Genomic DNA, 14,022 nt, shown 5'->3' on the forward strand with positions numbered 1-14,022 from the left:
CTCAAGGAGGATAAAAACTGTACCCCTAACACCCATCTTCTAAACTTTTTCTACTCTCCTGGCAAGAATAAGAGCTCTGGGTACAAGGCAGACCCTAGCCCAGTGATGGTGAACCTTTTAGAGGCCGAGTGCCCAAACTGCAACCCAAAACCCACTTATTTATTGCAAAGTGCCATGTCCCTCTGGCTTTCTAGTAGCAAACTCTGTGCTGGGGTGACGGCACATGTGCCCACAGAGAGGGCTCTGAGTGCCTCTGGCACGTGTGCCATAGGTTCGCCATCACTGCCCTAGCCTCTCTCCCAGAATCAGATAAGACGATATACCTGGCCTGTTGTCTGTTGGTGGCGACAAAAGGTCTCTCATTTGTGCATCTTTTAAGCCTTCCACCCACTGGGCATCCAGCGTTCGGAGGAGTGGGCAACTGGAACTGCAGAGGGCAGACACTGCTATCCATGAGCACCCTGCCAACAGCAGATCTCGGAGGCCTAGAGAGTCAAAGGAAGGAGACAGCTGAGCACAGAGTAAAGTGAACAGAGGTGAGAGGAGCTGGTTTCACAGTAAGGATTGACAGAGCTACTACTGCATCTGAACACAGTGGTAGCTAAGCTTTGAGATATATGCGACACAAGGCAAATTCCGAGGAGAAGAGAATGCCACTTGGGTACAAGTGACTCCCTGAGCATGCACCAGAAGCACAGGCACAAATGCAGACTTGACAAAGAAGCTTGCAACTTTGGACCTCCTGTTCCTGGCCAGAAGAGTCACTTGTAGCACCCATGATCTAACTATGGCAGGTCTTGTAGTCAGGATCCCAAACAAAGCCAACCTCTCTCTGTTACATCAATACCAGACATTTAACTGAGAAGCCAAACTTGGAGCCCCACCCAAGGCAGAGTATAAGAAAATAATGACTGACTAGTGCCCAGATCTAGCAAAAGGCCCATGTGTCTCTGAGACATGCCCAAGCTACCTCTGCCTTACTGTTTCTTCCCTCCTGGCTGGCCACCCCAAACACAGTGCCCTGCCTTGGTGGACATACCTGGGAGCCTGTTGATGAGCCAGCTCAGTTGCTTTTTCGATATGTTTGTCCAGCTCAAATCAAGGCGGACTGGCTGCCTCCTAATAATACCACTGAGCATGAGGGGAGTGATGGATTTACAATGGTTTAGGTCTATTTTGGTCCACAGTCTTTTATCACAGCACCTGGAAAAGGCAGGTTTCATAAGAAAAGCACCCTGGCACTTGGACAGAAACACAAACCTATTATACTTATTTTAAAAAAAAAACAAAGAATCACTTGAACCATCGAAATCAGTGGCAGGCAGACTCTCGCATTTTATGCTCAGAACAAAGTTTACCCCAAAGAGGGATGTTGCACCATCTATTTCAAATGAAGATGTGGAACAGAGTACTTGAATTGACTTTGTTTTTTCCTCCTAAAGCCCTACATGTTGGAGTGGTTTGAAGGTTGTACTAGGCCTCTGGGAGAGCAGGGTTTGAGTCTCCGCTCAGCCTTGGAAATGCACTGGGTGTGAATATCCCCTCAGCCTTAGAAGGCAATGGCAAACCTCACTGAAATAAATCTCACCAAGAAAGCCTTAGGAGAGGGTTGCCATAACCTGGAATCAGCTTGAAGGCAGAGAACAACAAAGCATGAACACTGTTTGTACAAGTGAACAAGATGCCTCCGGACTGAAAAATTCTGACCAGCACCTTGGATCAGGAGATATATTGCAAAGTTTTGCCCTGGCAGAACTACATCTCCCTTCCTGCTAGAATCACCTTTCTCCTGAAGGGGTCCTCTCCACAGCCATTTACTGATCAAGGGAGAGCAGGGTGTATGGGGTGGACGGAGGGTGTTGTGTCAGAGAAGCCTCTGGCTTTGTGCCTATAACCACATGCACAAAGACAACATCATCCTCTGAGACTTTTAGAGAGCTCTGAGGAGGTCCAGGAAGATGCCTTTGAGGTTCTGTGTCTGAGACAGAGGCATAGCCAGATGCTTTTTCAATGTCCTTCAGAGGAGAAAGATTAATCCTGCAGGGGGTTTGGTCCTGGCATGAGGGAGGGAGTGAATTCCTCATTGACCAACAACCAAAATGGTTCAATGTGTCACTAACAGGATGCCACCCAGTGTCACACAGGATTGTATGAAATGAGGCAACAGACAGTTAAGAGTTCCCCAGAAAACAGAACTGGTTACCCTCCCAAATCCTTCACTCTTTATATACATGGAAGAAATATAAGCCCACCCCCCTGCATATGGTCTAGAAGCTTCTTCTTTGCTTTAAAACAAACCCATGATTTTCAGCCTCTGAAATCTTGGTTCAATGTGAATTTTTCTATATGTCGCAACCAGAGCACCCATGCCCTCAAGAGCTTTCTTCCCTTCCTTTCACCAAGGCAAGGCCCCCACCTCCTGTGCTCCTTACCATCTATTCCAGGTCCTGCACACCCTCATGCAGACACACAGTTCACTGTGGCTGAGGTAGTGGAAAACAGCCATCCAGACTTCCCTCTGCATCACATGGGCTGCCCCATCATCAAGCAGGAGTGAGTCCGGAGGGGGGCTGATGGGGGGTGGCCGAATGACATGGCGCTCCATCTGCATGCACTTGGGGGGCGAGAGGGAAGGGGGAGGTCGGGTGATGGCCCTAGGTGTGCCCCCGCTGCTGCTGCGCAGGCTGGACAAGAGCTGGTGCCGTAGCTCCCTGGGAGTCCCATTCAAGCCCTTGCTGAAGCGGTGGGGCCGCTCTGGGCAGAGCATGTGCTTGGACTCCTCATTTTCGCTCTCAGGCTCTGACTTGATGGGCTGGTGGTTCTCATTGGCTAGGCTGTTCTCAGTCTTTTGGATCTCCTGGTTGAGCTCCTTGCTGAGCTCTTTGCTGAGCTCTTTGTTTGGAAGACGGGCTTTTCGACGGATCTTGAACTTCTTCTTGTCTCGTGCTTCGGCACCCTCCGAACTGGGACCAGCCATTGGAGAACTTGAGCGGGACTGATCGCTGTCCTTATTTCTTGGAGGCTCCTCGGGGAACTCATCTTCTGGCTCCTGCTTGAAACGCCGCAACGGCTTGACTATGGTGCTCCGGTCGTCTGTGACCTTCCATGATCGCCTCTGGAAAGGAAAGGTCTGGGCTCAGTCCAAAAGGCAGCAAATTGGGGGGGGGGGGGGGGGGGAATCATTGCTTCAGAACTGATATTTTCTTTCAGTGGAGAACCCTAGTGTTGGTAATTCTAGGAGGAAAACCTTAATCTCTTTACTGGTCAAAGACCGAATAAATTTTATTACTATTACTATTACTAACCTTAATCTCTTAAGAAGAGATCCTGGGGCCTGGTATTATCAACCTCTGTTATCATGGCTTCACTAAAATGAGGGCTGGAAGGCAAGGGAAATCTGGGGGAAAGGCTTTTTTCTTTCCCAATCCCTGGAGTTTTCTGGAAAAAATGTACATGCTTTGTAAGCATGCTTGCTCAAAATGCCTTTGCGACCTAAACGTTTTTACACAGATCCTCACATATGCATGGTTTTGGAGTTTTGTTTTTTGTTCTTTAAGTATTTGAACTGATTTTTATCTGTCGTCTTTTAAATGGATGAATGGTTTAATATGTTACTATAGTTTTAAAATCATTTTATTGTTTAAATGGTTTAAAAACCTGTAGATTTTATTCTATGCCACCCTCAGATCTTCGTGTAGAAGGCAGAAAATAAATATTTTAATAAAATAAATATGAATTTCCCACCACATTCTTTCTAAAAACTATGTAGTGGGTAGACTTTTACATATGACTAAGTAAAGCAGGGGTAGGCAACCTGCGGCCCGCGGGCCGGATGCGGCCCGGCGAGGCCTTGGGACCGGCCCCAGCCCAGTCCTGCCGCCGATTGCTGCCGGGGCCTTTGGCGTCTCGCGCAAGGGGCATGGTGGGGCAATTGTCTATAGAAGCCTCAGAAACATGCATTTATCTTCACATTTTTTAAAAAATCAGCAAATTTTTTCACGTGTCCTCCATTTTTTCTTTAAAAAGTGCCCTCCATTTGAAAATTTTGTCCTACATTTGTCCCAGTTTATTTATTTATTTGATTCTTTAAAAAATTATTTAATTATTTATTTTTTGGCTTCGGCCCCCCAGTTGTCTGAGGGACAGCAACCCGGCCCCCGGCTCAAAAGGGTTGCCTACCCCTGAAGTAAAGAAATGCACATCACTGCAATTCCTAGTCTTGGTTTCCTTTTCTCAGTTCTTTTTATGAGAATGAATGCTTTAAGTCTGCTTGGCTCTATGGAGGCCTAGAGGAGATGAAATAATTTCCCCTCTTTTACTAAAGTTGGTGGTTTTTCCTGGTTTTATTAGGAGGTCCTCCTCATAAATTGGCTAAAATAAAGAGGTCCCTTACAGTTCAGGTGTCCCTTACACTTCAAGACCTATCTGTAACAATAACCATTTTAAAGATAAATTCAGTTTGTAATTATTTTCTGAACAAACTATCATGATACTTTTATGCCAAGCCTAGACAGAGAGATATAGAATGCATTTTAAGTTTCCAAAGGAATAAAGTGACTTTCAGTCTGTAAAAAGCAACTAATATTGCATGTTTTCTATCCCCCCCCCCAAAAAAATGTCCCTTCCATTCCCCACCCCATGATTTCAAAATTTCAAGAATGTTACATATCTGTTATTCACCAACCTTCCTAAGCAGTGGTTCTCACAGCCAGAAAAGGGGGCTTAAGAGCCGGTCAAATGGGAAACAGGACTAACACTCACAGTACCTAAGCTGCAGGCTTCTCTAAAGGTTGATAGCATTTGGGGATGGAGGAAGAGTGGAATTTAAGCAATTTCACAACCTCTCTGCCTCCAGTATTTGGAATTCAGGGGTCTACAGGTGGAGTTTCTGGAGAGCTACCTTTTGCTATCATCAACTCACTGCTACATGAATCAGACCTGAACCAGATGCCAGATTTCAGGGTGTGAGGGAGAAGTGCAGGAGGCCAACACACCGTAGTTTTCTTCACATTCAGACTCTACACTATCCAGACAGATTACAGTGGACCACCATGCAGGAAGAAGGTGAGTAGGGAGAAATCAACATAAAATAATGAGGTACCTTTTTCCTGAACAGCTTCTCTTCTTTGCCCAGCTTTAGCTACAATCAGAGAGAAAGGAGAAAGGCATCATTTACTGAACGCAGACACATACCACACCATGCTTTAGCTTTCCATGTGGACCCCTGGCACTAGACCACGGGCTTCAAGCCCCTGCACCTTTGAACTACTGAATTCCCACTGAGCCCAAGGGGATTTCCAGTACCAAGGCAGCTGTCTACTGAGAAGTATGGCCCATGGTGTTCAATAGGGGTTCATGCTCAGGAGTTGCAATCCAGCGAGAGCTGCAGGGTCACATGTCCCCATGCTTGCTATGCAACGGAGTTTGGTTTTTTGCTTAGTCACTCCTAAAATAATGTATTTGCCAAGACGAATACCCTAGCCCTCCAGGCATACACTTTTAAAGAAGAAAGCGCTAGCAGGAAGGAAAACAAGAGAATAAGAAGCCAAGCCTGCGCCAGAAAACCCTCAAGCACCATCTAGTGGGTGAGAAAGGAAAGGAAGCTTAACTGGAAACTTAAGAATGGAGGGATGAGGAAGAAGCCGTTTTATGCTGGGTCAGATCACTGGTCCATCTATCTCAATATTATCTATTCTGACTGCCAACATCTCTCCAGAGTCTCAGGTACTTTGGCTTACTAATTCAAGGTGCCCAGAGTAAGGGTATTGCTACCGGGAGTGGGGCAAAATGAAAACAGTGCTATCAAATAATTCTGCCTCCCCACCAGGAAATTTTCCTGCAGCCCCCAAATTTCTAGCTTTGCAGAGAATGGGACACTGCAATTCATTCACACCTAGAACATTGTATCTGCTGCGTTTGCGTTCCTTGGTCTAAATCCTAAACTGAAATCTTAAGTTACTGCAAGGCTAGAAATTTGGGGAGTGAAGAAAAATTTTGTTTAGGTGGGCAGAATTCTTACACGGGAGGCAGTACTCCCATTTTGAGAGCCAGCATGACATACTGGTTTGAGTGTTGGCCAACTATGGAGAGAAGGGTTCCATTCCATGCTTGGCCATGGAAACCCGCTGGGTGATGTGGGCAAGCCACACACTCTCAGCCCCAGAAAACGCTATGAGAGGGTCACCTCAGGGTAGCCATAAGCCGGAAACTTCTTGAAGGCACAGGACAACAACTCTTATTTTGCCTCCTCCCAAGCTGCAGCCCTGGTACTACCAATGTGAATGGGTAAGTGAATGTGCTCCAAGTTCTATCCTGAACTTTAAAGATGCTGAGTCCCACCCTTCAAAAAGGTCTTTTCTTAATGGCCTCAATTTATTTCTAGCAAAGGTAGATAAACAAAAAACGCCTTTAAACAACCAAGCAGATATCCCTGAGCAAAACACCACTGATAACTCGCTCCTGCTCTCTACCAGCCAGTAAACAGGTTTGGTGGGTGAGCTCCATTAGCTAAAAGGTAGGACTGGGAATGGAGGGCATGAGGGAATAGATGTGGACTAGTCTCATCCCATATTCAGCCTTGCACCCTTCCTTAAGGCCTGCTCTTCTCCATCTAAGGTCTTTCTAAAGAAGCCTCTGCCCTTTGGCACAACTGTAGGCAGGGAGACACTCCCGGACCTACCCGCTTCCTCAGGGCAGGTTCCTGGGGCTTTTCAAATTTCCGTTTCCGTCGCAGGTGAGCTTCCTCAGACTTCCTCCTCAGAAGTGGATCAAGAGGGGGTTTGGGGGGACGCTCATCCACTTTTTTCCGGGGTGGTTCCTCACACTCCACTTTCCGCTTGGTGGCATCCGGAACAACCTCCTTGTTTTCTCGATTGATCTTCTGTTCTTTGAGCAGAGATCCAGGGAGGTTGGACGCATATTTGAACCCTGGTCCGCGCTTTTGCTTGTACGCCAGAGAGACAAAGCACACAAGCAAACTTTATATCTTATGCCTTTTTACTGTGGCTTTCTAGAGATCACCAGAAATTCAACAACACGACCTCTAGCTAGATTTGATGCCTTCACTTATTATTTTAGGGGCAAAAGGGTATTTTGTTGGGTCTCTCTATAGGGCTGGGTAAGGCTGAAGAGCTAGCAAGACTGAACTGAGCCCAATGGCCTACTCCCTCACCAGGTGAGATGCAGAAAGAAACATCTTTAAAGCCCCTCCTCTCCCCATTCAAAGAACAGAGGCTGTGACAGTTTTCACTTTGTGCACACCTACTGTGTTTAAAGAGAAACACCTTTTCCTATTTGAGAAGGGAAAGAGGAGGTTCAAAAGCACAACATAGCTGAAAACCCACAGCAGGCAAAGAGAGATACTTGGACATAATTTGGAAAGGGATAGAGACCCCCTCCCCACCCCTCTGCCTGGAGGCGTGTGTTTTACTATTCCAAGAAGGTGTACCTTTATGTTGAGCACATTCTATGATGCCTTCCCAGGCCATGAAAAGCCCAGCAGCTCTGGCTGGGGCTTCACCTAAACTGAGCATACACTTAGAGTTGCCAAGATGGCCACCCTTCCCTTTTTTATGACACCACTGTCAGGCACTTTTCTAATCCCCCCCCCCCCCCCCATCATTCTGAAAGCTTGCAATGCCTCTCCTAAGGCTTAGTTACTGGCGGTAAGAACTCTGAATTAATATATGCTGGTAGTTCGTGTCCTACCCTTCTGCCTTTGGAATAAGCCCCCTAAAGAACTTCTTTGCTTTTTAATTTGGACCATGGACAGAAAGAGGTTTCTCTTGTGCGGAGTTAAAACACATTCAGAAAAGTTCCACTGGGGAGACCATGTATGGCCCCTATAGCCTCAAAACCAACTCCAGAAGATTGAGGGCAGCCCTGGAAAGAGATTCCAGGAAAAATGTGAGAGTGGGGCTCCCCAGTGGCGCACAACCATCTAGCAGTTACAAACCCAGAGCACACCACAAAGGTAGTACCGAACTTCCAAAATAATAATAATAATAATAATAATAATAATAATAATAATAATCCTTTCCAATCCCTGCAATTTAATTCTAGTGAAACTCACTTTCCCAGTTTTGCCAGCATGGTTGCACTTTGGACATTCCCAGCAGTTCGGCAGCTCTTCATTCACCACGCCATCTGATTCCCGCACCTGGGAGGGAGAGGGGCACACAACACGGGATAATGGGGAAATTCTGCAAGTCGTGGATCATGCTTGACAGAGGCGAGACAATCGCTTAAGGGAAGGACAGCCAAAGTACAACAGAACAGATGGCAGGGGCTGCCAGACCTACTAGTATCTTGGGAAGTTTGACATCCATAAGCTACTGAGCAAGACATATTTGAGTTTAATCTCTAACCATGACCCTCACCCCACAGGGCCACTCACCACTGCTTTACACTAGCTCTTACCTTAAGGCATCCTGGGTGTATGATTTCGTTGCAGATGGAACATTCCATAAGCATGAGATTAAACTTGCCACCCTCTTCCTCTGCCGTGTCTTCCTTCCCTGCTTCCCCACACACCAGGCACACAGCCGTATGGGGCAGTACCGGCTGAACACCCACAAAGGGAAGAAAGGAGAAGAGGATCAGGAAGTGGGTAGCAATATATCAGCACAGGCACCTGCCAAATTGTTCCCTCCCCTAGCTCTTGGCCTTTTCCACGGCTGGGTCTTGGAGAGGCCCGCAAAGCCTATTCCGCTTATGACTCTTAACTGAAGGGCTGGAAGGCAGACAGCTCTCAACTGGGTCTAAATTGGGCAGTTTTTGGGGTCTTGTTTCAAGTCCCACCACCGTCAAAAACAGCTGGCCAGGAGTTTAAGTTTGTTGATGTATTTGTTTCAACCTTAACTCGTCATTAAAAAAGGCCAGTTCATACTGAAAATAAAGAAACCATACCAATATAAATCAGCCACTGCATAAATCAGGGGTGGAATATTTGCAGTCTCTGGGCTACATGCAGCCCTGGGGGTCAAAAATACTATTTTAAAAAATGCATTGCCTTAAATGCATCTCAAAACCCTTTAGAGCAGAGATTTCCAAACTTTGGTTCTCCAGGCATTTTAGATTTCAATTCTCAGAAGCCACCATGGGCAATGCCACCATTGTCCAAGAATCCTGGGAAGTGAAAACCAAAACACCTGGAGAACCAAAGTTTAGGAACCGCTGCTTTAGAGTATATAGGCAAAAAATGACTTTTTCCCAGGGGTACAGTGTGACGGGTGCAGCCCTCCAATATTTCCTGAGACAATGAGTTATAATGGGAGGGGGGGGTTTAAACCCATTTAAAGACTTCTTAGCCAACATAGGAAATCCATTTTCAACTGTACAGGGAACATGCTGAAGGGCATTAAAGAAAACAAAATCTCCATATATTTGCATGCCAACAGCAGCATTTGAAGACAAGAAGTCCTTCTTTATTTTTATTTATTTCATTAATCTACTAATTATTTAATTTGTAGCTCACTCATCTCCCAGAATGGGAGCCTATTAAATTAGCACCCAATTAAAGCAATTACTGCACTAATATGGTAAAATCCCTTAAAAACATAATCGAGTTTAAAAAATATGCAACTTAGAATCAAAAGGGGTTTGCCTGCCAGTGAAAGGAGAGGAGAGAGGGCCAACTGGATCTCCCATAGGAGGGGACTCTACATCCTATGAGCAAGAAGGCTCTCTGCCATGTCCTCACCAAATGGGCCTCTGATGGTGGCAAGACCCAGAGAAAGCCCTCCCCAATGATCTTAAAACTCTGGCAGGTTCATATAGTAAGTCCTGGTCTTTCAGATCATTTGGATTCAAGCTGTCATGTTTTTAGATGGAGCATGTTTAACTTTTAGTATGCGGAGCAGCATTCACTCCCCTCTCAGAATACCATATGTATGTGAGTAAAACATTTGCTAACTATACAAAACTAATGGCCAGTGTATCACTGTTTTCTTCCCTTTTAAAAAGATATACTACAATAGACTCTTCTAAGATAGGTCCTGTCATCTACGGTTTTCATAAACTGTACATTTCATACAGTTAATATTGCGGTGTTTTTTTTAAGATTTCCAATGAAAAGGGCTGCTCTTTTGGTGGTGTAAAAAAAGATTCAGTCAATAAATCTCATTATAAGTTGATTAAAGGTTTCAGCCTTAGCTGTAATCCACAGAGGTCAGCCAAAGGTTCCTTACATCCGAGAATATGGCCCTTGTCAAGGTTTGATTAAGTTCTTCCATTTCTGCCTTCACTTTTTGGCGCTTCCATCTTCCCGTTCCTACAATTTTGAGCACTGCATGTCATTTTAATTCGGGAACATGAGAGACACAAAAGCAAACCAAGGGTTGCTTCTGGTCTCAGGGGTGAGAAGAAAAAAGAGGCAAGCCCTCTAGCAAAGAGCTGTCACTGGAAAAGCTCAATAAAGACAAACAAGAACAGTACTAATAAACTATGTCACTCTTTTTCTGTTCACTCATTGGTGAGCTAGGAGAGACTGGACTTTGGGAGCAAAGACCTTGCTTTAAAAGAGGGCAATCTGCAGGTAGAGGACACTGCACCAGGTAATGGAATATGGACTAAAATCCCCAGCTAGAGAGGTTGGTAGCTTTAAAGTAGGGCTGAGGAACAAGCTCTACACAGGCTGTGTATGGGTTCCTTTTTGTGGCCAGACCTGCCTCGAAAATTGATTTACCCATACCTCTGTGTCCCCATGTGCCCACTAGCCCCCATACTCCAACACACACACAAAAGTGTACATTCCTATGCAGAATCTTGTAAATTGCCTTCTAGTCACTCTGGTGAGGCCCACGGGAGGGAGATTTGCACCTCCTCTTTAGCAGTTGCCCATCACTGATATAAAAGGGATATATATAGGGTAAAGTTGATACAACAGTGATGAAACTGATTTCACAGGTGATCAGTTAACCTGGGCAGCTCTCTTGGGCAAGGGACATCGAAATGAATAGGGCTTGCACCCCATCCTGGCAATACTTCCACACCAATGTATGCTAAGCACTTAAAGAAGACTTTTTCCCAGGGGTACAGCACTTAAAATATAGATAGCACATGTACATGAAAATAAAGCAGAAAGATGGGGGGGGGGGGTGTTCTCCCAGTTATGGGAGAAAGGAGTCGCAAGACAAGTATCCAAACAGGCAAAGTCCTAAGAGTTGCTTTCCTTGCTGAGCCAAAATAGCCAGCTACATTGTAATCCCCTAAATCAATTCCACTGTTATTCAGTGAGGCTTACTCACCAACCAGTAAGTTTAGGATGCCAGCTTAAGTCAAGGATGCACAAAAGGAGTGACTATCCCTATTTTTTGGCCCAAGAAATCTCGTTTTGCAAAAATGCAAAAAAAAAAAAAAAAGTACTAGTTGGAAGTGGGTAGAGATGTATCCTCCACGAGTTTGTCTAGTGCTTTTTAAAGATGAATAAACTGGTAGCAATCTAGCCTGAAGCTATCGCCAACCCTAAGTCAAAAGAATTAATAGCATATTCAATGTGCAATGTTTCCGAACCAGTCATTAAAAATATTTCATCTCCTACCGAACACATGAGGAGAGTTGCTATTATGCTCATCTTGTGAAAAGGCAACAAGTCCGTCCAGAGAGTCCATGGCTGACTGGAAATTTGCAGCTGAGCCTCTGACACAGAGACCCGAAATCCATTATTACCCCCTGCCTTTTCACCAGTGATGAAAGCTAAGGTCTACATCCCAAAGAGTTTGCTAAATCAGACATATTATCCCCGGTATTCTGCTCACGACATATGCTAGCATAACACCCATTCTGCCAGCATGTCCTTTTGTGTTTGTTGCAAAAGGACATAACCAGTACCTCCTTGTGTAACTCACCCCTGCACACAACACAGGTATGAAAGTGTGAGAGCACACCCCCACAGCCAACCACACTCTGCCTCAAGTCCAGGTTTGGGGGAAAAGACGGATATAAATCATCACCACCATCACTTCATAGGGTCTAGATGCCCCTGAACACCATCTGGCTGCAGTTTTGTAGCTGGAAAAAAGGAAGAGCCATCACCCTCTGGGACATCCACCATGGACACTTGAGGTCTGGGAAGACAATTGTTTTTTTCCTTTTCCTAGACTGCAAACTGCAACCAGATGGTGTCCAGGAGTTTACTGGTCACTGGCTGGGTGTGGGGACCAACCCAACGTCTTCTAAATTATACTGCATAGCTAGTAACAGCAGGAGCCTAGCAGAGGTAGCTGATGTGGATTTCTGTTCTGTCAACACAGTATGCTATCTTGGCCTATAGGGAGTAGAACATCAATCTTTTCAGTTTAAAGACAGAATCAAGCAGAAAACCCATGTACCGGGGACAGGAAATCAGTGTATGTATGCATGTATGTAAGAATTCAATGTAGCACTTAAGTCTAGGACAGCTCATGCTACCGCCTTCTTTCTTTCTCTCAGTTAAGTCTCAACGGTGCTACACAATCCCTCTGCATACTGATCGAGACTACCATGGCTATATCTTAGCAAGGCAGCACCAATTCACCTACTGAATAAAGAAGCAGACAGGATGCCATTTCAAAGCAATCATAAGCAACCAGAGATGCTTACTACTTTCAGCTGTACAACCTTTCCAAAACTGTGCAATTCCAGGCAACCCTAGTATCTTGGGGGAAGGGAGCCTTTCTGCCAGTTAGAGCAGACAGAATGAACCACAGGCCTGGCTTGCTTTGCTATGTCTATATCACCATCCACAAAGTTGATATCACATTTGGTTTTTGTGGCTTGAGCGCACCAAGATTTGCAAAAGTTTTCCTAGCTGGGCCACAGAAGTGATTCCTTTTCACCACCCAGGCAACCAGGAAAGAGGCTTACCGCAATGCACTGCCTCATAATGCATGACTGCTTCATTCGGCCAGGTCCACCAAACTTCTTCATGTCCTTGCAGAAGTGACACTCGCCACACTCTGTGCGCAGGCACGCCTCGCACTTGCGACATCGCGTCCTCCTCCGGCGAGCTCCTGCCGTCGTCCGATTCGCTGCGAGTTTGACAGCAGAGGTGGGTCCCAGTTTCCCTTTTGGTCTCCCAACTGCCCGGTTCTGAAAATAACAAACAAAACAACAGGCCTTCAATAAAGTCTTAACAGGTCCTAAAGGAGCACAAAAGCTGAAGGATGGAGAAATCACAATACCATTAACACTTTGAATTTATACAACTCTTTTGGAGTGCTGCATTTCCCATACATTGTGTTCCTACCTAGAGATATAAACATCTCTAAGGAACACCTCAACAGTAAGGAACTTCTCTTTTTCTTCCACTTTATTAGGATCTGGCAAGAAAATATTTTTTAAAAACCCAGAAGAAATCAGAAGTGGAAAATTATTTTGTCTCCATTAGTTCTCCACAGTGTTACGCAGACATAACACACTCATTATGATAAAAAGAAGTGACAAAAGGAAATAAAGACCAAGAATTAAAATGATGCGATACTGTACAGTCTTACATAAAGGGCTTCTTCTTACATAGCTTCGGGGGGGGGAGGGTACATAGGTGAACACCTTGTCTAAAGATCTAAGCAGATATCCCACAATGTCCCAACACTGAGTGACCAACCTGAAAGCACTCCTGTTGCAACCATGGCTACTACTTCCCAGGGCCTATCCAATGCTAGAGGCAACCCCACCTAAGGCCACCTGTTGCATTTAAGGCATGGAGGAGATTTAAACCCAGAACATTCCAATTCATAGCTCAGTCTCACTAATTGTAGGACAGTAGTTCTCAAGCTTTCAAAACCTGGGGATTCTGTCCACACAAAACCCTGCACATTAGCAAAAGAACCCCAAAGTCCTTCCAAGCATTCTGGGAAATCACTTTATGGTGTGTGCTCAAGTCATGTGTTGGGGCGCCACAATCACATCTAAAACACACCCAAGCACTCTCCTGTGACTTGGCACTGCAGGAGAAAGATCTGAAGGGGGGGGGGGGGGAGGAGAGTGGTTGTCAAGAAAAGTTTACTCCCCAACTGTTATTTAGATTAACTGAGATTGATATTC

General features: G+C 45.4%; 1 protein-coding gene across 11 annotated transcripts in view; it reads right to left on the reverse strand.

The window, feature by feature from the left end:
- The window catches only part of LOC149290037 (lysine-specific demethylase 2B-like), a 61,600-nt gene that overhangs the window by 4,507 nt on the left and 43,071 nt on the right, over positions 1 to 14,022 (reverse strand). For 7 of the 11 annotated variants that reach the window (XM_089489917.1, XM_089489925.1, XM_089489922.1 and 4 more), the window contains 8 exons: positions 12,844 to 13,068; positions 8,419 to 8,562; positions 8,071 to 8,158; positions 6,680 to 6,951; positions 5,102 to 5,140; positions 2,433 to 3,115; positions 1,040 to 1,203; positions 324 to 485 (listed from right to left, as the gene is read on the reverse strand). In XM_089489917.1, the coding sequence (XP_089346043.1) occupies positions 324 to 485; positions 1,040 to 1,203; positions 2,433 to 3,115; positions 5,102 to 5,140; positions 6,680 to 6,951; positions 8,071 to 8,158; positions 8,419 to 8,562; positions 12,844 to 13,068 (1,777 nt within the window). The remainder of the gene's footprint in view (positions 1 to 323; positions 486 to 1,039; positions 1,204 to 2,432; positions 3,116 to 5,101; positions 5,141 to 6,679; positions 6,952 to 8,070; positions 8,159 to 8,418; positions 8,563 to 12,843; positions 13,069 to 14,022) is intronic. The other 4 variants (XM_089489919.1, XM_089489929.1, XM_089489920.1 and 1 more) reach the window with 3 other exon arrangements.

This window comes from Sceloporus occidentalis, unplaced genomic scaffold (genome assembly GCF_023333645.1).
Source record: "Sceloporus occidentalis isolate IW3139 unplaced genomic scaffold, rSceOcc1.0.p SCAF_41, whole genome shotgun sequence".
NCBI classification, from domain to species: Eukaryota; Metazoa; Chordata; class Lepidosauria; order Squamata; family Phrynosomatidae; genus Sceloporus; species Sceloporus occidentalis.